This window comes from Pelophylax lessonae (assembly GCF_965119305.1).
Source record: "Pelophylax lessonae genome assembly, chromosome: 3".
NCBI lineage: Eukaryota > Metazoa > Chordata > Amphibia > Anura > Ranidae > Pelophylax > Pelophylax lessonae.
This window is the reverse complement of record NC_138770.1, coordinates 406,257,820-406,283,520: the sequence shown is the minus strand read 5'-3', so window position 1 is coordinate 406,283,520 and position 25,701 is coordinate 406,257,820. Positions and strand designations below refer to the sequence as shown.

The following is a 25,701-nucleotide window of genomic DNA, read 5'->3' as shown; positions in this document are numbered from 1 at the left end:
GACATACAGTGATATACTATATAAAAGTCACACTTTCCTTGCATTAGGATCCTTATTTCCTGTCTTAGGGAATGGGTACATGTTCCTGCTCGTTATCTGCACAGTGTCCTCACTTCCCCATGAAGTTCTCAGCGCTGTTGTGCTTCACATAAACAAAAATATTGTAAAGACTCTCTTGGACGTGCTTATTAACGCACCAACATGCGGAGCCCATTTGCCGTTCTCACTCTGCATCCCTTTCGGTGCCAATGAGCTCCTCCTCTTGCCTTTAGTCATCAAAGGACATGGCTTAAAGCACATAAGAGATTTCTCAGCTAATAAATATTGATTTAAGATCCAAACAATCTATGAATCTTGCACTGTTCCCCAGTCGGGTATCATACTGAAGGTAATATTTGCAAGTATGGAAAAGATTGTTTTAACATTAAGAACTTCATGTTTATCCCTCCTAATAGTGCTGGCTTCAGATGGTTCTCTGCTCTGGACACTGTTCATTTTTTTCTTAGATAGTTTTTTTTTTTTTTTTTTTCGCTGCCTTGGTGAGCAAGCAGAGATTTTCGGGCGGATAGGATAAATGTGTCAGTATAAATTTGATCTTCTAGATGCTGATCTGAGGTCTGTAAATCCACCCACAACTTAATTTAGGATTCAGTACAAGGATTAAAAAAAAAAAAAAGGACCTGGAAATCATGAAGCATATAGTCCAATGACACAGGAGGAAAACAAAGAGGCTGCGGCATAAACCTCCTTTATAATTTAAAAAACAACTGCGGTATGATGTCATCACAAGTAGTGTTTTCACTTTGCTAAAGATAATTACTACAAACTATTAAAAGTAATGCATTTACGAATGGGCATAAATAATCGGAGATTACAATTAGGTAATCCTGGAACTGGGGTTTTCAGCACAACAATCCACTTTGCAAATATCTGGACCCAATAAGGGAATCATCTAAAATGTTCTAACTCCAAAACATGAATGCTTTCAAACATTTTGGCTCATAAAAAAAGCAGCAAGTACATAAAAATACCTGCTGAGCCTTAGAGAAATCCAGGGAGCTCCTAACATCTTTTTAGCTCCAAGTCACATCAGTGCGACTTGTCATGCAATTTTATAGTTTCAAATCGCATGACAAGTCGCACCCTATTTTCTGCAATGGAAGCGGTCAATTCAGTGTGACTGACTCCATCGGAGGAGTCGCACAGATTTTGAAAGTAGTTCTTGCACTACTTTTTGCAAATTCAGGTAAGACTTTCATAGATATTGTGCATGAAGTCACAGATGTCTTCCAAGTAGCAGCTGATGTAGTACTACTTTGAATCATGATACATCAAGTGAAGAAGCGTGATTTCAATGTCGCGACTGGTGTGACTGGGGACTTAATGAGCCAACAACACTCTCTTTGCTGCACTGAAATTGCAGGCAGTGTAATAAGCCTTGCTTATGGTCTCCCCTCAAGGACTAGAGAATTACCTTTTACGTTATGGAGATGAATATTGCAAGGGATTTTAGTGTAGCAGAGGCAGCATGCTGTCAGCCCAGGAGAAGGTGAAGAGCAATATGCACTTCTAGCAAAAACATTTAATTTTTTAGTACTTATGGCTTTTTTTTTTTTCTTTAGAAAGAAACACAATATGGGGAAATGTGAGCATATAGCAGAGATATACTACTGTATATATTTAAAGATGCTAGATACCCCATCTGGTAAATACCTGCACACCAAACTTCCCTTTTTCAACTACCGGTACAATAACCTTAAAAAGGAAGACTGAGTAATGGTCAAATAAAAATTTGAAACGCGTGCTACAAAACATTACCATAATGGCACTGCATAGCAAACTTACCAGTTAATTTAATTTTTCCCGATTGCTCTTCTTCCTTCTGTTTTTTTCGCCTCAATTCTGCTAACTCAGCCTCAAATTTGGCTTTCCAACTAAGAAAGCTTTCAATTGTTACAGGAGTTCCATGGAAACGCACCTAGAAGAATGTAAATGATGTAAAAAAAAAAAATAAATAAAATAAAAATACAATACAACACAAAATATGAAAATATCTTATGCCTAAAATGTTGGCAAACACGTTCTTGTTAGATGTAGTTGCAGCAAACGGATCTTTAAAGCTCAACACTATCTTCAGGCTACGAGGATACTGTAAGACATTTTATTCTCTATGTACTTATAGAAAAGTGAGGCATTCATTGTGTCTTTTGGATAATATAGTAAATATTACCTGCAGTGGAATTGTAAACTAAATTAGGAGTACATTTATAAAGCAACGAATCTGACATTCACCAACCATTCACTGCATCTCTACTGAATATGCAATGAGCGATTCACCATCGCTTCTTTACAAATATGCTCTTTAGGGTCCCCACCCCCCTTTGACAAAGTCGGAATGACGAAACTTTAGGGCGTGGCTACACAGCAGACCAGAGAAGTAAACGGATGAAGCGATGGCGGTTCCTCAATGTCTGGCACACTAGCATGGAGTTGGTGAGGACGTGGGGAACTCTCCAAACTACTATGTTTTAACAATAAAAATTGGAATTTAAAAACTGTATTGCACTAGTGGATTCCCCTTGGTTTTTCCCTATATGTACATGCGAGAGGAGATATCATTTAAAGAGAACCCCTACAGCTGCTGTCAAGTCAGCCAGCCAATCAGGGGAGAGAGGGTCTCAGCTCGGGTGCCCCCGTAGCAAGCTGCTTGCTGTGGGGGCACGCAACAGGACCAAGGGGCCAGGTTTACAGAAGAGGGACCCAAGAAGAGGAGGATCCAGGCTGCCACTGCAACAGAGCAGGGAAGTATAACATGTTTAATATTTTTATTGGAAAAAAAAAAAAAAAAAACAGGACTTTACAATAAATTTAAGTGTACTCCTAGGGAGAGCTTTCTAACTGTGGGGGGAATAGATGCACTAGAAGAGAACAGGGATCTGTGCTTAACAGAAACACAAGATCTCCATTTTTCTCTGTGTCAGAACGATGGTCTACCTACATAGACAGACTGCCATTCTGCCTCTCCTCGACGACCTGCTGATTGACTCCCGCTGTGTCCAATCACAGAGGGTGCGGGGCTCCGGCAGCACATGTGCGCCGCAGATCTCATGCACGAAATCACGTACATGTATGTGATTTTGTGCAGCCGGGCCCCCCTGCCGCAATATACATGCGGCAGGCGGTCTGGAAGTGGTTAAAGCAAAACAAAAAGGTTAAAGTATACATAAAGGCAAAACTATTTTCTTCAGTTTTTGACAGAGCAGAGAGAGTTTAGTACACCTGTCAGGTTATCACTACTGTCTGTGCCCCTATCAGGGAGATTTGCCCTCTCTCCAGTTTACCATTATCATAGAAAGTGAAAGTACACCAACAATACACCTGTTTGAGCCTGTCATGAACTACAGAGTGCACCCCGCAGGCTCCCTGGTTTGGCCTGCTTTTCCTGGTTTTACTTATTGTATCCTCTGTTTCCCCCTTCTAGTTGCATTACCATGTGGATTATCGCACCCATTTATTTCTTCTCACGTGCTACTGAGCTACTGGGCTTTGTTCACCCTTGCTTCGTCTGCTGCTTGGCCGCGCCTCCCCACCTGGGCACAGAGTGTTCCCTTTATGGGGTGCCTATGGGTTGGCTACGCTGGTCGCAGAGTCCTGGCCACAGCCCCCCTGGTTGCCTCTTATCCACCTACTCCTAAGTTTGACCCATGGTTATTGTAGCCGTTGTCTTGTTAAGTGCATCTGGCTTTTATCTTGTCACTCTGTTTACCAATTGTTGTTACCTGTTCACTTTGTTCTCCAATAAAATGTTTGAACCAGAAAGTGAAAGTAAATCCCAAATTTTGGGATGTCGTCTAAACAAGAAGAAAGGGCAAATCTCCCAATGAGGACCCTAATTCTGGTGACCTTGGGGACAACCAGGGATTCCCTCACTTTAAAGGGATTTCCTTTCGCTTACTGTTTTGGCTATTGGGTAGGAAGTGGAGGAAAAAAATTTGACGTGTTATAACTTATCCAAAATTTAAAAAAAAAAAAACAAAAAAAAAAAACAAAAAAAAAAACCAACAAGTTTTGCTTCAAGCTCTGCTTTAAAAAAATTGCAGCTTTTTATCTCAGAAGAGACCTGCTTTGTTTCTTCTGCGATAAAATGAATGCAGCTGTCTGTCCTTCTTTATACTGGACACCGGATACATTCTTGGCACGGTGCCTGTGTGCCAGGATGAATAAACTGTGCATGAGTTATGCCATCCCACACTGACCAATTAAAAAGGTCAAATACCCAGCAGCCCGAAAAAGCCAAGGAAAGGATGCCGTCTCCTGAAAGATGTAAATGTGAAATCATTGGTGCAAAGTAGAGCTGCACGATTCTGGCTAAAATGAGAATCACAATTTTTTTGCTTAGAATAAAGATCACGATTCTCTCACGATTCTCGGCGCAACATCATCTTTTACATTATATAAAAAAACAATTGGACTAACTTGTATTTTTTCCCACAAAAACTGCGTTTGAAAGACTTCTGCACAAATACCGTGTGACATAAAAGATTGCAATGATCGCCATTTTATTCTCTAGAGTCTCTGCTAAAAAAATATATATAATGTTTGGGAGTTCTAAGTAATTTTCTAGCAAAAAATACTTTAAGAGGTTAAACTGCTCTCCCTTACAGCCGGAAGTTCATTCCTTTGCTCTAAAAGAACGAAAGATATATTGTAAAGCATTTTGTTTATACTTATCTAGCAGCTTTAACAATGTTGATAAACATTTGCTGAAGACTTTTTTTTTTTTTTTTTTTAACAGCTGTGAGTGAGCAGAAAACGGCTCAGTAAGAATCGAGGACATGCAGTTTTAAGATCGTCAGGGGGGGTCAATCGAGATCGCGATTTTTTAACAATTAATCGTGCAGCTCTAGTGCAAAGGCAAATATTTGTGCCTTAAAGGCCCGTACACACGTACCGATCGTCGGCATACAAACGTCGGTGGACGAAGGATCTGCCGATTGTACGCGTGTTAGTATGGTGCCTCCGACAGATGTCTGCGCACAATCCGCGGACAAAAGTCTTTCTTGCAAACATGAAAATTTTTGTATGCCGACACCAGAACGGACGATTGTTCGCCTGTCAGTACACAATTCGGCCGACAGACCGCAGATTTGCAAGACTGGGCATGCTCAGAAAATAGAAAACACAGGGAAAGTTAACCATTACATGACATCACTTCTGCAGTCGGCGGACAAAATTCTTGTGCTGTCCTTGTGCTGTCTTTGCACTTTTCAGCAGACACCGACATCCCGGGGAGAAAAGAGGAACATTTGTATGCCGACCATCGGTACGTGTGTACGGGGCTTTAGTCCCACTTTAAGTACAGCACATGGTCTACTGAGCACACAACAGCCTGACAGAGCGTTCTATTGGAACGAAAACGTGTTTGAAGCAGGTTAAATGCAGGTCAAATGGTTGTCAGCTGCAAGTAAAGTGCAAATTCTGAATATTCTCAGAAGCACCCCAAACTGATGGCCATCCACACAAGACAATAGCCCGTTGACACAGGTCCTTAAACCGATGGAGCTTGAGGAGTTGTTATTCCGTACCTTTACACTTCAGAATGCCCATTCTTATCAAAACTTACCTTCTCTGCTTCCTCTGCCTCTTTTTCCTTTTCTAATTTTTCCTCTTCTCTTCTAGTTTTTATTTCGTCTACTATTCCATTAAGTCTATCTTGAACGGCAGATACTAGGGTGAAAATCATCACCATTCCTAGATTCTCCTGAGCCTAGAATTAGACAGCGAATACAATTTAAATATCATTACATTTATGACAGCAACTTAATTATAAAGGTTTCTTTGAACACCTAAATAAATTAAGTCAATAACAAAAAATAAATAAATTGCTGAGCAAAAAATACACATCCAAACATTTTTACAGATGTTTATCTAATACTTTTGTTGTAACAAATAATACAGTTTGTGAATCATGACTTGCTGGATTCCTATGTGTGCAATTTTCCAGGCAAGAAAAAAAAAATTGAATTTTTGTAAGAACTTACCGTAAAATCCTTTTCTCTGAGTTCATTGATGGACGCAGTCTCTGATATTCATATCAGCAGGGTTATACTGCCCCCTACAGAAGTAGGACACTAGGCAGAAAAAAGTCCTGGCTAGGCCTATGGGCAGTTTCAGGGGGTATACTCTCTCTCCCTGCTATAGTTTTGTATCAAATCAGTGTCAGAGAAAATAATACCAACCCAACTCAAATAGAGGGACGGGTACTGCGTCCGTCAATGAACTCAGAGAAAAGGATTTAACGGTGAGACAAAAATCAAATTTTTTTCCATCGTTCATTGAAGGACGCAGTCTCTGATCTTCATATCTGCAGGGACGTCCCAAAGCAGTGTCATAAAAAATGAGGGGTGGGAACAGCAGAAATCATTCCCCAAGGCAAAACAACAGGCAACATAGGACTCATCAGAACAAGATGAGAGCCACCTGAAAAACATTAAACACCCTCAAGGGAGACTGAAAACACACTTAAACAGCAGCCTGCAAAACTCTGCGGCCAAAAGAGGCATCAGCAGATGCCAGCACATCCACCTTGCAAAACTTTGTAAAAGTTTGAACAGACGACCAGGTAGCCGCCTTGCAATCCTGAAGCACAGATGCCTGATGGCGAAAAGCCCAGGAAGCACTAAGCACCCGAGTAGAATGCGCCTGATCCTTAATTGAATAAGCCTGTCTGTCTGATCCACTTGGAAATAGTCGCAGCAGACACCGGCAGCCCTTTCTTTGGGCCATCCGTGAGTACAAAGAGTGAATCTGACTTTCGAAAAGACTCAGTAGTCGCCAAGTACACCCTGAGTGCCCGAACCAGATCCAAGGTATGGAATGCAATTTCCTTAGGATGTTTAGGCTTAGGACACAAAGAGGGTAACACAATGTCCTCATTTAAGTGAAAACTGGAAACCACCTTTGGAAGGAAGGACGGATCCGGACGAAGTGCCACTTTATCCCTTTGAACCACCAGGTAAGGAGAACGACAGGACAATGCTGCCAGTTCCGACACCCTGCGCGCAGAAGTAATAGACACCAAGAAGGCCACCTTCTGGGATAGGGTAAGCAGAGGAATCTCCCGAATATTTTCAAAGGGAGGTTTCTGGAGAACCGACAGCACCAAATTAAGGTCCCAGCGGAGGTCACACCAGAGGCGCCAAGTGTCGCACCTCCTGGATAAAGCTAAGCACCAGGGAATGGGCGGCCAGTGGCCTTGGGAAGAAAGCTGTCAAGGCCGAAACCTGACCCTTGAGTACTCAAGGCTAACTTTTGATCAACTCCCCGCTGAAGGAAAGCCAAGATACGAGCCACCGAGTAAGAGCGAGGGGGTACCCCAAGAGACTCACACCACGCAATATACGACTTCCAGGTACGATGATAGATCTTCCTAGAAGTAGCTTTTCTTGCTTTAAGCAGAGTAGGAATCACTTAAGCAGACAAACCCCTGTCCTTCAGCACCTGGCTTTCAACAGCCAAGCTGTCAAAGCCAGCGACTGTAAAGCAGGAGGGAAGATTGGCCCTTGATACAGTAGATCCTCTCTGAGAGGAAGACTCAAAGGAGCATCTGCAACTAGCCTAACCAGGTCGGCGTACCGAGCTCGGTGAGCCCAGTCCGGAGCCACAGGAATGACCAGAATCCCTTCTGCCTCGATCCTGCGAAGAAGTCTAGGCAGCAATTTGAGAGGAGGAAAGGCATACATCAGCTGATACTGACCCCACAGGGCCACCAGCGTGTCCGTGGTATCTGCCAGAGGGTCCCGAGAGCGGGCCACAAACCTTTGCACTTTTCTGTTGATCCGAGACGCCAACAGATCTACATCTGGAGTGCCCCAACAAAGGCACAACTGCTGGAACGCCTCCGGATGGAGAGACCATTCCCCTTGATCCAAGGTCTGTCGACTGAGGAAATCCACCTGCCAATTTTCCACTCCTGGAATGTGCACAGCGGAGAGAGCTGGAACAAAGCGTTCCACCTATCGAAGAATGCCTGCCACTTCCAAGGCAGCAAGGACACTTTTGTTGCCCCTTGGTGATTGACATAAGCCACGGCCGTGCCATTGTCCCATTGAATACGCACTGGACAACCCCGGTAATCGGTTCAGCGGACTAGGCAAAGCCTGATCGCTCTCAGCTCCAGTACATTTATCGATAACCTGAATTCTTCCAGGGACCAGACTCCTTGAGCAGAAAACCTGCCAAGAACTCCTTCCCACCCGGACAGACTGGCATCCGTGGTGACAATTGTCCAATATATAGGAAGGAAGGATTTCCCTTGTTTGAACATCGGGGACCGAAGCCACCAGATCAAGGACTCCCTGGTCACCTGGCTCAGCTGGATCTGATTGTCCAGGGAATTTGGATTTTTTGTTCTTTTTTGTTCCATTTGAGAAGGATTTCCTTCTGGAGGATTCTTGTGTGGAATTGAGCGAAGGGGACCTCCTCGAATGACGACATCATCAGTCCCTGACCTTGCTCAGATGAGGCAGGGGTAGGTGGAGGGCTTTTTTTGGCACCTCGCCTTTTAAAAGCTACCTCCACTCAGGACACAAACGATACCAGGACCGCCGAAAGTGCATCTATGGACAGTTGGGAGCCGGAGGGCCCTGCGGCTTCCTTGAGGGGGGTCAGTGGGGGACCCATGTTCTGCATGGGGAACCCATCTGCAAAAAGTTCAGAAAGAAAAACATTTTCTATATATATATATATATATATATATATATATATATATATATATATATATATATTAGGGCTGCAACTAACGATTATTTTCATAATCGATTAGTTGGCCGATTATTGCTTCGATTAATCGACTAATCGGATAAAAACCTAAAAAAAAAAAAAAGTGTATAATTTAGTTAATATTCTTGAATATCTATATGTAGTGGTAAATATAACTATCCAGCTATATAATTGGATATTTAATCCACTCTGAAACAGATATATGTATTATTAGAGGTTTAAATGTGGTACATATCAGACTCCGAGATCAATATTTTTAAAAGACCTAAAACACTGTTTTGCAAATTTTCAGACCGGATTCGTATATAATATTTATGATAGACTTCCTTATTAATAGTCAGGTAGTTTGATACAAGCTCCCTGTGCCTGCTGTCACTTATGCTGGTAATACACAAACTACATTTTTTTTAGAAAATGTTTAAAAACATTCATCCGATTTTTCTAACCATTAGTGTATATTGGTGTCCCTATGTCAACCACAGTGACAGGAAAATTTGAAGGAGCAGAATAGAAAACTTCTCGATCAAACAAATCTTCAAATAGTGTATGTGGTTTTTGCTCAGAAGTCTTATTCATTTTAAAATTTATTGTTAAAAGCAAGTGGAATTTTCAAACAACACTCGTCCATTCAACAAATATACAAATCATTTTTGAACAAATATAGATGCAAATATTTTTGTCCAAAAATCCAATACATGTATGGGAAGCAGAAGACCTTTAGTAGCAGCAGAATGCTTTTTTTTTCATGTGTATGTATATAAAAAAAATATGCTCAGAAGTTGGATATGCAGGATATTTTAACTGGGAGTCAGACATGAAGGTATATGAAGGGTGGAGGGGGGAAAATAACATTTATATATTAAAGTAGTACTAACAGCGGAGACTTTTTTTTTTCATGGATATAATAATTTTAAATACAGTATAATGCACAATACTAATAAACTTTTACTTTAAATGTAATTGTAATGCCTTATATCACCTCTAGTCTATCGGCCTCCACCTTCTCTGGGTTCAGATGCTGATCTTCCCAGCACAGAGCCCTTACAGTGATCGTAAACGTTGGATTCTTTTCTTTTTAACAACACTCTTGTCATACTTATCCTCTCTGTGTAATGATTTTTCACAGAGCAGCACTGATTCTCCTCTTCTGCCTCCCCCCCCCCCCCCCATGGCACTTCCAGCCCCTTCTGCCTTCAAAGTGCCCCTATAGCAGGGGTGTCAAACTCATTTTAATCGCGGGCCGCATCAGCATTATGATTGCCCTCAAAAGGGCCGATTGTATCTGTAAGACTAGATGTCGAGCATCCCCTAACCTTACATAAGATGTCAAGAGCCTCTCCACCATCAGAAGTGGAGTCCCCCACCCTCCCTTACATCACAGTGCACCTCCCTTACCTTGTGCTGCTGCTGGGAAGAAGCTGGAGGCATTGCTGGAAAGCAGAAAGTATAAGGTCTAGAGGAGGACTGGAGCTCTCCTGCAGCTACAGGAGAGGTGTGAGGGCCACATAAAATGGCCTGGAGGGCCGGATTTGGCCCGCGGGCCTTGTGTTTGACACCTGTGCCCTATAGGAAGCAGCAAAGTATAGTACTGTACAGAGTGTCCCTATAGCAAGGTAAAAAAAACTCTGCCTTTAGAATCACTTGGTTCCTTCTCTTGCCCAGGACTACATTTCCCATGAGGCATTGCTCCTCACACATTCACAAGTTCTCTGTCATCTACTGACATGTATGGATGGTTTACTGAGCTGTATGTGTGTTGCACTGTATTTTCTGATATGTAAACAAATAATGCATTCTGTATGAAGGACAACTAATCGGCTGACAATTAATCGATTACAAAAATAGTTGACAACTATTTTCATAATCGATTAGTTGACGATTATAATCGATTAATTGTTTCAGCCCTAATATATATATATACACACACACACACATACATACATATACACGTCCCACCGCACGACAACACTCCCAAGAGGTCAGGCAGAGTGCACTGAAGACCCCCAGCAGAGAGAGAGAGAGAGAGAGCGCGAGACCTCCCAGACTCACCACTCTACACCAAAAATGCACCAGGAGGCCCAGAACCTCTGCACAGCACGTGTCTGCAACAATCTCGATCCAGAAAGAAAGATCTGAGGAGCAGTACTAAGGTACAGGGAGGGGTTCCACCAGAAAAACGCCTCCAGGAACTCCCAAAACATGGCTGCCAGTGATTCCTATTAGAAATCCACAGCAAAATGGCCACCGGGTGTAACAACATGGCTGCCGAATCTTGCAGAGCACATGGGCTACAAGAAAATGAACCCCCATGCAGCCTGCAGAGCTACTGAGGACCCTTGTAGGGACCCCCCCAACCTCCTGGAAGGGATCGACAGGAAGGGGGCCCTAGGAGTGACAGGAACCCCCCCCCCCCTCTGCACGATCCGCACCCCCGCCCCCACCTGCGGCCTGAGTAGTTACAATTTTCCACAGCCCCAGTAGTGAGGGAGGACAGATAGGTGGGGGGAGCATGACAGGACAGAGGAGAACACAGGGTTTTACCTAGAGTAAAATAAGAATAAATGCATTTTGGGGGCCTGAAAGACAAATAAAAAGAGACAAAATAGATATTTCAGTATCTAATAGATGCTAGAGAGATAAAACCTCTAACATTTTTTTCTCTTGCCCTCAGGGGCTCTAGTGGTGAGATTTTTCATTTGATTTCCAAAGACTACAAGGAGAGCTCATTATCCCTGAGATTTTTAGTTTATTAAATATGACAGAGAATGGAGTAGGAGTAGTAGAAATATCTTAAAGGTAGGTGGAAACACCTAAAAACCCAGAGTAGGTTGTGGCAATGATATCTCACCAGCTGAGTCTTCAAGAAATGTAGAAAACCTTTGGACATCACCTTTAACTGATTACTTACTTTTAGGTAGACTAAAATAATGAGAGAAAGTGAGAATGAATAGCATTAAATGATATGGATTGCTGGCCAAAGAGATTAAAAACTGCAAGCTTCTGGGACAGCTCAGGTCTCTTCCTCAGGCACGGTGTCAATCTACAAAACACTGTTTTGAGTGAACTGACTGTTTAATGAGACTTCATCCATGTATAAAATAAAATGTGCATTCATGCCACATCAAAGCGAGTATATATAATAGGGTTTAAATATTCCCATAGTGGTTCATATTGAGAATGCACGGGTCTATACATCTAAAAGACTTGCCTGTTCTTGCAATAAAGCCAGTAGTCCAGAACTATCGATATCCTCAAGATTTTCTTGGGAAATGATTTCATAAAGAGGAGCTTCATCTGGATAAGTTTCTACATATGTAAATTTAAGTGTTACCACCACATCTGTAAAGACAAAAAATCCAGCATATATTAGAACAATTAATAATCAAAACACTGTATACTAGGGATTTATCAGAAGGAACACTGTGTGTAACATATAGCTCCAAACGTTAATGAACAAATTCTAGTGCACAGAATATGAAGTACACATTTTGGTTACCATGTGCTCCTAGAATTTTATATTTTATGACTGCAGAGGAAGAGGTTAAAAGTCTAAAAAAACAGTGACCTTATCCAATGAATGAAACTCATTACAAATGCTGCCACTGAGTGTAATTGCTTTAAAAGCAACCTGTTAGGGATACTGAAGGACTTAGGTTAATCAAGTATTTCCAGCCAAACCTTTGAAAAACCTGCAATTTTTAGTGTGTTTTGCAGTTTACAGAAACGAACTACAGTCCATTTAACATTGTTTCCTATAGTACACATTCACATTTATGTGTTTATCAGCCACTGCGTTTCTGGAAAGGGTCAGGGGCTTTTTTCCTGCATCAGATAAGAGTTTTGCGTGTAACAGACTTCAATGGACACGCACCAAAAACGCAAGTGTTGCGTTTTAGATGAGTTTTTACATGCATTTTGTTGGTTTTCTTTCCTCCATAAACTGTGGGGCGCTCACTTGTCTCCTCTCTTTTCTGACCTGCCAGGCTGCATGCTCGGTTTGGTGTAAGGTTCCCCTGAAAATCCATACCCAACCCTAAGGGCATGGTGTACATTGGGAGGGGGGGGGGGGGGGTTGGATGACCCAACCCCGTTTTTTTTTCCCTCCTGATTGTTTTATTGCGGCCATTTCTTTACTTTACATTCAGGGAAGCCCTTTGACAGCCTATGACTCATCGGTTGTTAAGGCGACCGTTCGCTCCTTAACCACTTTACCACTAGAGGATTTTGCTGTCTTACGTCTGGGCCACTTTTTGCGATTCGGCGCTGTGCGACTTTAACTGACAATTGCGCGGTCGTGCGACGCCATACCCAAACGAAATTTATGTCCTTTTTCCCCACAAACAGAGCTTTCTTTTGGTGGTATTTGATCACCTGTGCAATTTTTACTTTTTGCGCTATAAACAAAAAAAAAAAAAAAAAAAAAAGCGTAAATTTTGAAAAAACAACAATATTTTTCACATTTTTTTATATGAAATTCCCCCCCAAAAAATGTAAAAATCAAAATTTTTTAAAATTTTTGGCCAATTTGTTTTCTGCTACCTATGTTTGCAAAAAAAATTCACAATAAGCGTATTTTGATTGGTTTGCGCAAAAGTTATTGCGTTTACTAACAAAGGGAAAGATTTCTGTCATTTTTGGTGGTTTTTTTTTTTTATAACGCGTAATGGCGGCGATCTGCGATTTTTTTTGCGGGACTGCGACATTGCGGCGGACAGATCGGACCCTTGACTGACATTTTTGACACTTTTGGGGGTACCAGTGACATTACTGCAGTAATCAGTGCTATATATATGCACCGTTACTGTAAAAATGACACTGGCAGGGAAGGGGTTAATTTTATTGGAGAGGGAGGGGTTAATGTATGCCTGGTGCTTACTGATGTGTGTGGGGGGGAGGAGACTATGTGACACAAGGACAGATCCAGGGTTCAGCTATGCTGAACCCTGCAATCTGACCCTGCCTGTCACTTAGAAGATCCGCCCGCTCTGTTTACACAAGCAGGCGGATCTCCACACTAGATCCCTGACGATCGGGGAAGAGCAGTGGCAATGGCCGCTGCTCCTCCCCTGGCCCGACTCCCGCTGTGACTGAATACAGCGGGAGCGCACCGCCGAGAAAGGGGAGTGTCTGACGACGTAGTACTACGTCGTCAGGCGATAATGAGCCACTTTGCCGCAGTGATATTACTGCAGGCAGACGTAAAGTGGTTAACAACTGCCTATTCCGTTTTTTTATTTATGGAGAAAAAGAAAAGAAAAAAAAAAAAAAAACACAGGTTCAAACGCACTGCAAACGTGCAGGAAAACTGCATCAACCGAATAGATGTGAATCTAGCCCAGGGATCCTCAAACTACGGCCCTCCAGCTGTTGCGTAACTACACATCCCATGAGGCATTGTAAAACTCTGACATTCACTGACATGACTAGGCATGATGGGAATTGTAGATCCAGAACAACTGGAGGGCAATAGTTTGAAGACCCCTAATCTAGCCACTTGAGCCTCGGAAGGTTTTAACCCCCTTTCAGGACCAGGACATTTTTTGCTATTCAGCACTGTGCTACTTTAACTATTAATTGCGCAGTCATGAAATGCTGTATGCAAACAAAATGTATATAATTATTTTCACACAAATAGGTTTTTCTTTTGGTGGTATTTGATCACCACTGGGTTTTCTATTTTTTTTGCGATTTAACTGAAAAAACCTCCCCATAATTTAGAAAAAAAAAAAAAAAATGGATTTTTGTAAAATCTTACCGTAAAATCCTTTTCTCTTAGCTCATTGACAGACGTAGTCCTCGGTGATACACCACCTTCGGGTTATGTTGCCTCCACAGGAGCAGGACTAGACAGGAAATTAAAAAGCTCTGGCCACACCCTAGGGGCAGTCCCAGAGGGTATATCCTCTCTCTCTCTCTGCCTCAGCAAATCAGTTATGTGAAAAAGCAGTCTTTAGAGATTTTAACCCAACTCAAAAAAACAGAGGGGCGGGGACTACGTCTGTCAATGAGCTAAGAGAAAAGGATTTTACGGTAAGATTTTACAAAAATCCATTTTTCTCTAGCGCTCATTGACAGACGTAGTCCTCGGTGATACACCACCTTCGGGACGTCCCAAAGCAGTATCACAACTGAGGGGTGGGAAAATGGAAATCAAATCCCAATCTAGAAGGCCCAACCGGTGCCAACTAGAAGTTTACAATGCTCATCCTTAATGATGAGACTCAACAAAAAAAGAGAAAACAAATTTTTTTTTTTTTTTTTTTTTCAAACAGAAAAAAACCCTCGAGGTAGACCACCGGTCTCCTCAAATTGCGGCCTGCAAAACCTTGCGGCCAAATGAGGCATCCGCCGATGCCGTCACATCAATTTTATAGAATTTTGTAAAGGTATGTACTGACGACCAGGTGGCCGCCTTACATACCTGGACCACTGACGCCTGATGGCGAAAGGCCCAGGAAGTACTGAGCGCTCGAGTGGAGTGCGCCCTAACAGGGAACGGAGGACTCTGACCCTTAATAGAATAAGCCTGTACCACCGTTTGTCTAATCCATTTGGCAATGGTCGCGGCAGATGCAGGCAAACCCTTTCTGGGGCCATCCGTGATCACAAAAAGTGAATCCGTCTTACGGAATGATTCCGTAGCTTTCAGGTATACCCTGATTGCCCGAACCACATCTAAGGAATGCAACGCATGTTCCCGATGATGCTTGGGCTGAGGACACAAGGAAGGTAGTACAATATCTTCATTCAGATGAAAATCTGAAACCACCTTAGGAAGAAAAGATGGCTTAGGATGAAGTACTACCTTTATCCCTATGAATCACTAGGTATGGGGACTGGCATGATAATGCAGCCAGTTCTGACACCCTGCGAGCAGAAGTAATAGCCACCAAGAAGGCCACCTTCTGGGATAAAGTAAGCAAGGGAATCTCCCTGATGTTTTCAAAGGGAGGTTTCTGTAGAACCGACAAAACCAAATTAAGATCCCAAGGCGGTAAGGGCGCGCGGACTGGAGGAGCCAGGTGCCGCACCCCCTGGTGAAATTCCGCACCAAGGATTTGGTAGCTAAAGGCTTCTGAAAGAAGATTGCTAATGCTGAAACTTGACCCTTGATGGTGCTCAAGGCTAGCTTCTGCTCAACCCCTTGTTGCAAAAAGGCCAATATTCGAGACACCGAATAGGTACGTGGAGGAAATCCTAAAGATTCGCACCACGCAATATAAGTCTTCCATGTGTGATAATAGACTTCGCTGGAAGTCGCTTTCCTTGCTTTAATAAGGGTAGGAATGACTGAAGTAGACAAACCTCTGTCCTTCAGTACTTGGGTCTCAATGGCCAGGCCATTAAAACCAGCGACTGTAAAGCACGAAGGTAAATTGGTCCTTGAGACCACAGACACTCCCTGAGACGAAGTTCCCACGGAACGTCTGTGACTAGCATGTCCAAGTCGGCCAGGCCGGCTTGAGGAGGCCAGCCTAGAATTTCTAGGACCACTGGCGCTGATTGGATCTGAACCAGGCGTCCCTAGAGCTATCTGGCCCCGACCATCCGAGAAAGTCTGGTCGTTTTCTGTTTCCACACATTTATCAGATACCTGATAGTTATCAGGAAAGGTGATCTTTTCTGGTTGAACCTCAGGGACCGAAGTCACCCGACTAGAGGCTGCTTGGCCTATCTGGTCAACCAGATCCGATTCCTGTGAGGTATCGGGACTAATCTTAGGAAAAGGTAAAGGAAAAGATCTATTCAGGGAACGGTAACTACCGCTTCCTGTGGTACTTAAATGTTGGAAGGGAAGAATCGCACCGGTAGTAGTGGTTGATGCTCGATCTAATGTCCTGAATACCGGTGAAAACGTCCCCCCACCCTGAAACCGGGTGGGGGCGCACCTTCAGGCTGTGTACTCCTTTACTTCGGGTTTGGCTGGGTTGGTCCTCTGCTTGTCCGACCACCCCTTCTTGAACCCTCCTGGAGGAGTCTTGCCTTTCCTGGGAGTACCAGCTGGGCGCCCTTTATGGGCGGTAAAGAAAAGTCCTCGCTTGTTGCGAGGTCCCTTAGCTTTTGCAGCCTGTGGCAAAAAAGTGCTCTTGCCCCCAGTGGCATCCTTAATGATTTCATCTAGGTTGGCCCCAAATAGACGATTCCCCTGAAAAGGGAGATTGGTCAAGGTCTTTTTGGAACCTAGGTCAGCTGACCAGCATTTTAACCACAGCACACGTCTGAGGATCACTGCTAACTTAGATGCATGCCCTAACAAGGGAGTAGTGTCCAAGGCTGCGTCACAGATAAACGGTAGCCCTTGTATGATCTGTTCCATCAAATCAGATGTCTCCTGGGGAATATCTTTTCCCCTAAGATCTTGGCGTACCATTTTCGCCCATTCCGTAAGTGTCTGGGAAACTAGACCAATAACAATTACTGGTCTAAATGCTGACCCTATCAGAGAAAAGATAGTGCGGGACTCTGCTTCTATCTTTCGATCCACCGGATCCTTAAAGGACGAAGTGTCCTCCACTGGAATAACCGTGGCTTTATTCAGCCTGGAAATAGGCGGATCCACGACTGGTGGTACCGTCCATTTCTTAATGATGGATTCCTCAAACGGATAGCGTCTAGCAATACGCTTGGAAATAGTAAAGGTACGTTTAGAATGCTCCCATTCTCCTTTAATCTGATTACCAAAACATTTAGGTACAGGAAAAGCCTTCGCCGTCTTGATGGGCTTATTAGTCCCAAAAGGCCTCTCTGTTTCAGTTGCCTCTGCCGGTAAAGCCTCAAGTTTTAAGGTTTCTTGCACTGCCACAACTAGTGCGTCCACCAATGCTTCTTCCTGAATTTATAGCAAGAGAAGAAGCGTCCTCCTCACTGTCTGAGGGGGCTTTACCTGGGATACCAGCCCTTGCAGAGGAACCTGCAACTGCCGTGACCATCTCTGAATCTGAGTCAGAGGTGTCAGATAGTATAGGGGTAGGCGGGGGTCGCTTCCTTGACCCCCGTCCCTGACAGGCCGCCTCCACCCGAGCCACCATAGACTCCAAAATTGCTGTAAATGACTATACTCTGTGCACCGGCGGGTCCCGAGGCCCCCTCGAGGGAAACAGGTGGGGGAATATGTGTGGCAGGGTCCATAATAACTCCAGTTACTTCCTGGATAATATAATTCAAAAGTAAAGAAAAAAACTTTTTTTTTTTTTTTTCTTCTTTTCTGACCCCCAGCGCCACAAAAAGCCCCTTAGTGTTACCTGCTAGGGATCCCTATCGATCGAGAGAGAGAGAGAGAGAGATAGACCCCCAGGCTCACCACTTGATGCTCAGAGTTAAACTGCAACAGCTTACAGCGCTGTCTTGACAAACAGGAAGTCTTTTGGCTGGCTGCCCAGGAAGAAAGGAGGCGGCTCCGCCCCTCTGCACGCCTTCCGGCGCCTCCCCCAAGCTCCACGAGGTGTAGGATCACCTCAAACATGGCCGCCCCCATGCTGGAGACACGAGGCTACGCCAAAATGGCGGCTCGTGCGATCCAGCAAAAAAAATGGCGGCGGCCTATACTGAATAGCGGTGTGCTGCAGGGCACACAACACTCTCTCTGCATGGGGATATGGCGTGGTTGGCGGTACCGGCCCTGGCGGACCGCATGGCCGTTCGGGAGGCCTGCTAATAGCTGGAGATCTGATTTGGAAGGCAGTCTACATGTCCGTGGCTTCTGACTGGTAGGTAGCTTATACTTAACCCATAAGATTCCCAGAATGCCACAGATTACATCTTTAAAACATGTATACAATTAGATTGTTAGCTCCCAAACCAAGCCTCCTGGCTTTTTGCACACATAAAATCACACTCAAAGTAGGAGGATCTGTGTCATGTTGTAGGATAGAAAGGGACTCTATCTTACCATACAGAGAGGGGCCCGCATTCACCACAAAACCCGTCAGGGGGAAAGGGGGAACATACTACTCACCATACCGGAACCAGGCGGGCACCAACTCCTGACAGTACCCCTCTCCACCGGGGCGGGAGGGCTGTCGACCGATACGGACGCCGTGACTCATGGTCTTTGGCGTTTCAGCGAGACGTTTAACTCGCGTGGACAGTCCTTTAATGGGACTTTGTCGCGGCCGACCCAGCGCGGAGCTATGGCCTGCACGCGCTCGTAGGCTGAACTGGGGTGACCACTGGATCTCAACATCCAGCCCGTCGCCCAGTTCAGCTTTCTTGCTTGAAGATCTCACAGGAACACTGGAGAAAAAAGCTGTCTAAAAAAATCCTTTAAGAAAAAATTCTTGCCAGGACCTAAGATCCCAGCAAGGTGTCTAGGTCCTTACTCCTAACTAGACAGAAAATAACTGATTTGCTGAGGCAGAGAGAGAGAGGATATACCCTCTGGGACTGCCCCTAGGGTGTGGCCAGAGCTTTTTAATTTCCTGTCTAGTCCTGCTCCTGTGGAGGCAACATAACCCGAAGGTGGTGTATCACCGAGGACTACGTCTGTCAATGAGCGCTAGAGAAATAATATTTCCTACTTTGTACTATAAAACATATCCAATAAAAACATTTAAAAAATCTAATTTCTTTAAAAATTTAGGCCAAAATACACTGCTCAAAAAAATTAAAAGATCACTTTAATGAGAGTATAGCATCAAGTCAATTAAACTCCTGGGGTATTGATCTGGTCAGTTTGGCCCCTTTCACACAGGCGGACCGTTCAGATCCGCCTGTCCGTTTTTTTGGCGGATCTGAACGGTCCCCCCATGCATTCCTATGGGGCATCGGATGTCAGCGGAGACATGTCCGCTGACATCCGACCGATCCGATCCGTCAAATCTGGACGGATGGAAACCCTATTTTCCATCCGTCCAGCGGATCGGATCGGATGGGATCGGGTGAGAACGGACTGAAGGTCCGTTGACATCCGATCTCCCCCATAGAGATGCATGGGGAACTGTCAGCTGTGTCTCCGCACACAGCGCGGAGACACAGCTGTCCTCCTGCTGCTCAGCGGGGGATCGGCGGCTCGATCCCCCGCTGAGAAAAACGGACGGAGTGTGTGAAAGGGGCCTAAGGTAGCAGAGAGGGTAGTTAATCAGTTTCAGCTGCTTTGGGAGTTAATTAAATTAACAACAGGTGCACTAGATGGGAAACAATGAGATGACCTCAAAACAGGAATGGTTTTACAGGTGGAGGCCACACATTTTTTTTCCCCTAAAGTATCTTTTCTGACTGTTTTTCACTAGTTTTGCCTTTAGCTAGGGTTAGTGTCCCTATTGGTAACATGAGGAGATACCTGGACCCTATAGAGGTGGCACAGGCAGTCCAACTCCTCTAAGATGGCACATCAAAACGTCCCAATGCCAGACGGTTTGCTGTGTCACCCAGCAGAGTCTCAAGAGCATGGAGGAGATTCCAGGACAAAAAGGTAGTTACTCTAGGAGAGCTGGACAAGGCTGTAGAAGGTCCCTAACCCTTCAACAGGACCGGTATCTGCTCCTTTGTGCAAGGAGGAACAGGATGAGCACTGCCAGAGCCCTACAAAATTACCTCCGGTAGGCCACTGGTGTGAATGTCTGACCAAACAATCAGAAACAGACTTCATGAGTTTTGGGGAGGCATATCCATGCCTCTAGAGGCTAGACAATGGCACCCTGACTACTAATAGGTATCGGGATAAAATCATTGGACCCATTGTCAGACCCTATGCTGGTGCAGTGAGACCAGGGTTCCTCCTAGTGCATGACAATGCCCAGCCTCATGTGGTGAGAGTATGAAGCCAGTTCCCTTAGGATGAAGGAATTGATACCATTGAATGGCCCCCATGTTCAATTAATTCAAATAGAACATCTCTAGGACATTATGTTGGTCCATCCAATGCCACCAGGTTGCACCGCAGTCTGTTCAGGAGCTCAGTGATGCTCTGGTCCAGATCCGGGAGGAAATACCCCAGGATACCATCCGTGGTCTTATTAGGAGCATGTCCTGTTGTCAGGCATGCATACAAGCACGTGGGGGCCATACAAACTACTGAGTACCATTTTGAGTTGCTGCAAAGAATTTCAGCAAAATGGCTGCTTCATTTTTTCACTTTGATTTTCAGGGTGTCATTGAATTCAGCCCTCTGTAGGTTGATAATGTTCATTTCCATCAAACGATGTGGCATAATTTCATTCCTAACACATTACCCAGTCCATATCAGTATAGATATCCAGCATGATATTTTCCCCCATTGAGATCTGATGTGTTTTCAAAGTGTTCCTTTAATTTTTTGGAGCAGTGTATATATTCTGCTGAAGGCCTTTGGTAAAAAAATCTCAATAGAGATATTGTGATTGGTTTGAGTAAAAGCTATAGTGTCTACAAACTATGGAATGAATACTAGCATTTTCAATTATTTTTCTTTTTTATATTAGTAATGGCGGCGATCAGTGACTTATTATAGTGGGACTGCGGTGGGCAATCTGACACTAATACAGTAATCAGTGTTCACTGTCACTGTACTAATGGCACTGGCTAGTAAGGGGTTGCCATTTAGGAGGATCAATGTAACTGTTATACCTGAAGGGTTTCACATGTACTGTCACTTTAAGGCTGGCTCCACCCAGGAGTGATGACAAGGGTCAAGGGGCAGAGTGGCCATCTTTAGACACATGTAGAGATGTATTGATATGCAGAGCTGTCCTGTAATGCTGTACAGTGAGTCCTGAATAAACATCCGTTGTTCCAGACCAGAGTCCTGTGTCTCTCACAACACGGAGAATATAACAGTGGCGACAAGGATGGGATTTACAAGGTTACTATCCGTGTGAGAAAGGAAAGGAGAAAAAAAACTCTGGATTGTCAGGAATACAAACACCCACAGAGCCCAGCAGGAAAATGTAATTGATCGGGACATTAAGTGAATTTGATGGCGAACAGACAACGTGGATTTCCTGGATTGAAAGACTAGAACAATATTTCTGTGCAAATGCCATCCCAGGCGACAGGCAAGTAGCAGTATTTCTGACACTGGTTGGTGCTAGGACATATGACACTCTTAGGGATCTCCTTTTCCCTGAAAAACCAGCAACTAAGACTTTGGCAGAGCTCCTGACACTGTTAGGGAATCACTTCCAGCCTAAACCACTAGAGATTGCAGAAAGATTCAGGTTTTATCAGCGGCAGCAGCAGCCAGGTGAAGATATTAAGGCTTATGTGCTCGCCCTTCTCAGACTAGCCTCAACCTGTTCTTTTGGGGAGTACTGACCAACTGCACTGAGGGATAAGTTTGTCATGGGACTGAATAGTGAGTCTAGCCAAAAGAGACTGTTAACAGAGAAAGACCTTACCCTTACAAAGGCAATTGAGATAGCTTCAGTGATGGAAATGGCTGTGAAAGATACAGAGGCATTGAACCCCCAGAGTAGAAGGGGAGAGGTTAAAGAGGAAGTTTTCAGAACAGCAGTCAAGCAAACTGCAGCTAACGGTAAATATAGAACCTCACCAACCCGGACATCAGCTTGCTACCGTTGTGGGAATACAGACCATGATCACAAAGTCTGCCGGTTTAAGGATCAGCTCTGTCATAATTGTGGTAGTAAGAAGGTGCGAAATAAACAACCTCTGAACACCAGGACAAAGGCATACATGGTGGGAAGATATACATCGTCATCTGAATCAGAGGATGAGGAAGTGCTCCACAGATTGGACATACATCATATGCATTCAGCACCCTCAGCAATGACTGTAGAGGTAACCGTGGAAGGAAAGAAACTCAAGATGGATGTAGACACAGGAGCAGCAGTTTCAGTTATCACCCAGAAACAATGGAGAAAACTTCTGATCCCTACAACTGTCCGTCCAACACCAATCAAACTGCAGACATACTCAAAGCAGATACTCCACCCACTGGGGTACGTGAAAGTACAGGTATCCTACAAGGGTCAGACGAAAAGAATGCCATTGTATATCCTAGAACATGGGGGACCCCCTCTTTTTGGGAGAGACTGCATTGCTCACTTTGGCATGCCAGACATCGCCATTAACCCCTGCAACACTGTGACCATCCCATCAAGAGATAACGAGGGATGGGTGGAATCCCTGAAACAGCGATTCCCACAAGTCTTTGATCACCATTTGGGAAAAATAAAGCATGACTGTGTGAGACTCAGGTTGAAACCCAATGCCCAGCCTAGGTTCTTCAAAGCTCGGACGGTACCTTTTGCACTCCGAGCAGGTGTGGAAGCTGAACTAAGCCGGCTGGAGGAACAAGGTGTCATCTCAAAGGTAGAGCACAGCGAGTGGGCATCACCAGTTGTACCAGTAAAGAAAGCGAATGGGGACTTACGCATTTGGGGCGATTTCCGCATGGCACTAAATTCTCAACTGGAGATAGACCAGTATCCCCTATCCCCTACCCAGAGTAGATGATATTTTTGCCTCTCTTGCAGGAGGTCAAAAGTTCACCAAGCTTGATCTCAGGCAAGCTTATTTACAGTTTGAGGTCCACCCTTCGTCCCGCAAGTTTCTAACAATCAACACTCACAAGGGACTGTATGAATACAATCGGATGGTGTTTGGGGTAGCCTCTGCCCCAGCCATTTGGCAACGCAAAATGGATGAGATTTTGGCGGACCCGAGTCGCTGGGTGCCCGTCCTCAACGACACTGTCGCCCTCCTGACCGGTTTCAGCTGCAAGACCGGTTACGAGACTTTCGACGAGCCCGCCGAAAGTGATCCGCTGCCATTTTCTCCCCGGAGCGTCCCTGGAAGTTGTTCTCACATCCGGACGTGGAAGAAACCATGTAAATCTCCTGAGTTGGAGGACTGTATTGGACAATTATGAGTTACTGTTTTATGCCTGTTCTTGGTTTGTTGTTTTTTTTTTTTTTTAGGTATGGATGGAAGGTGTTCTACCTGAAGGGTTTCACATGTACTGTCACTTTAAGGCTGGCTCCACCCAGGAGTGATGACAAGGGTCAAGGGGCAGAGTGGCCATCTTTAGACACATGTAGAGATGTATTGATATGCAGAGCTGTCCTGTAATGCTGTACAGTGAGTCCTGAATAAACATCCGTTGTTCCAGACCAGAGTCCTGTGTCTCTCACAACACGGAGAATATAACAGTAACTAACAATGTTTAGTGTGTTTACTGCGAGGTGTTTTACTAAACCATGTGGCGGATAAAAAACAGCACATCGCTGCTGTGCGAAAAAAGCCCTGTGTTTACAGACACAGGGCTCTCTTCTGTCATTTACTGGGTGTTGGCTATAAATGGTTGACTCGGACCGATTGATTTGCTTGTGCTGCTGTGAATGGCAGCAGTCTTCTTAATCTGCGAGCCCTGACCTACAGGTACGTGATTGTGCCTGTATGAGCCGACCTGCTGCAGTAAATGCACTGCCATGGGTTTGGCAAGCGGTTAATGAATCCCACTATACAGTAATCCTCTTCATACTGTTTTTTTAGAGTCTGGAAGATAGTGCAGAATTTTACGCCTTTTTTGATGCATTAAAATAGTACATTACACTTGCTGGAAAAAAACAAGTGAAAGCTTGCAGTTTTATACTACCTAAATTGTAGTCGTTAGCCATATAAAGCTATTGCTAACTGACCTGACTATTTTAACCTGTTCACAGACACAGAGAAAAACTACCAGTGTAATTAAAAAAACACACATTTATACATTCTTATAACTTACTTTCTTCTTCTTCTTCTGCTTCAGATGACACAGTGATAGAGAAACTTGCTGGAGATGTAGCTAGAACTGTAACAAAATAAAATTTGCTGATGTTAATGTATAGTAACATAAAGCTTGCCGCAGCAAAAGGCTGTAATATACAGCTTGAGGGATGATTGTCTTCATTACAGTAACCTATCAATATATTTAAAGTGGTTGTAAAGGCTAAAGTTTTTTTACCTTCATGAATTCAATGAATGCATGAAGGTAAAAAAAACCTTCAGTGTGCAGCTCTCCCCTCAGCCCCCCAATACATACTTAAAGATGAAGTAATCCTCCATATTTAAGTTTTACCTATAGGCAAGCCTATATTAAGGTTTACCTATAGGTAGTGTAAATATCTCCTAAACATGCACCGTTTAGAAGATATTTACTGAGCTAGCAGCCAGTTACGTCACTGGCGCATGTGCTCTGAAGGAATGGCTACCCGTGCCGTTTCTTCAGAGCAGTGTGCAGTGACTGGCAGTTACCGCACGCGGATTGAAGTCATCGCAACTCTGGCCAGTCACAGAGCAGAAGCCGCGAACCCGGAAAGGAAGACCTGGTAGAGATGGATGCTGCCTTCAGCGATGGCATCACATTGCTGGAATGTTTTGTTTTCAGGTAAGTTTAACATAATGTGCTAGTATGCAATGCATACTAGCACATTGTGGCTTTTCCTTGCAGGTAAAAAAAAAAAGCAGTGGTTTACAACCGCTTTAAGCCCAATCTCAATCCAGAGATGTGCACGAGACCGAGTCACTCCCTTCTGATTGGCTGAGATGCAGCAGCATTAGCCCTTGACTCCCGCTGTTGTCAATCACAGCCAGTGAGGCGGGAGCAGCTGGAGGGGCTGAGCCACTTTCTGCGTCTTATGGATGCAGAAAGCCGGATCGGGAGCGAGCACACAAGTGCCCCCACAGCAAGCGGCTTGCTATGTGGTCTCTCGGCAGGAGGGAGGGGCCGGAGTACCAGCGAGGGACCTGAGAAGAGGATTGGGGCCACTGTGCAAAACCACTAAGAGCCCATTCACACTAGCGCGACTTGTGAGGCAACCTGTGTTGCCCCAGGTAGCTTGACATAACAAAAGCAATGTTAATCAATCAGTGCCGTCTTAATTGGCACTACTGAAGTCGCTCCGACTTCAGAAAAGGGTCCTGTACTACTTTGAGGAGACCTGTGATCCGACTGTCCCATATACTTCAATGGGAGTTGCCTCCTTATCTTAATTGACACGA

The 25,701-nt window shown here is 44.3% G+C and overlaps 1 protein-coding gene across 1 annotated transcript in view; it reads right to left on the bottom strand.

The window, feature by feature from the left end:
- Positions 1–25,701, bottom strand: part of RWDD1 (RWD domain containing 1) — a 58,057-nt gene that overhangs the window by 17,968 nt on the left and 14,388 nt on the right. The window contains exons 2-5 of the mRNA XM_082252601.1: positions 24,446–24,511; positions 11,990–12,120; positions 5,624–5,767; positions 1,846–1,978 (exon numbers count right to left, since the gene is read on the bottom strand). Coding sequence (XP_082108727.1) covers positions 1,846–1,978; positions 5,624–5,767; positions 11,990–12,120; positions 24,446–24,511 — 474 coding nt within the window. The remainder of the gene's footprint in view (positions 1–1,845; positions 1,979–5,623; positions 5,768–11,989; positions 12,121–24,445; positions 24,512–25,701) is intronic.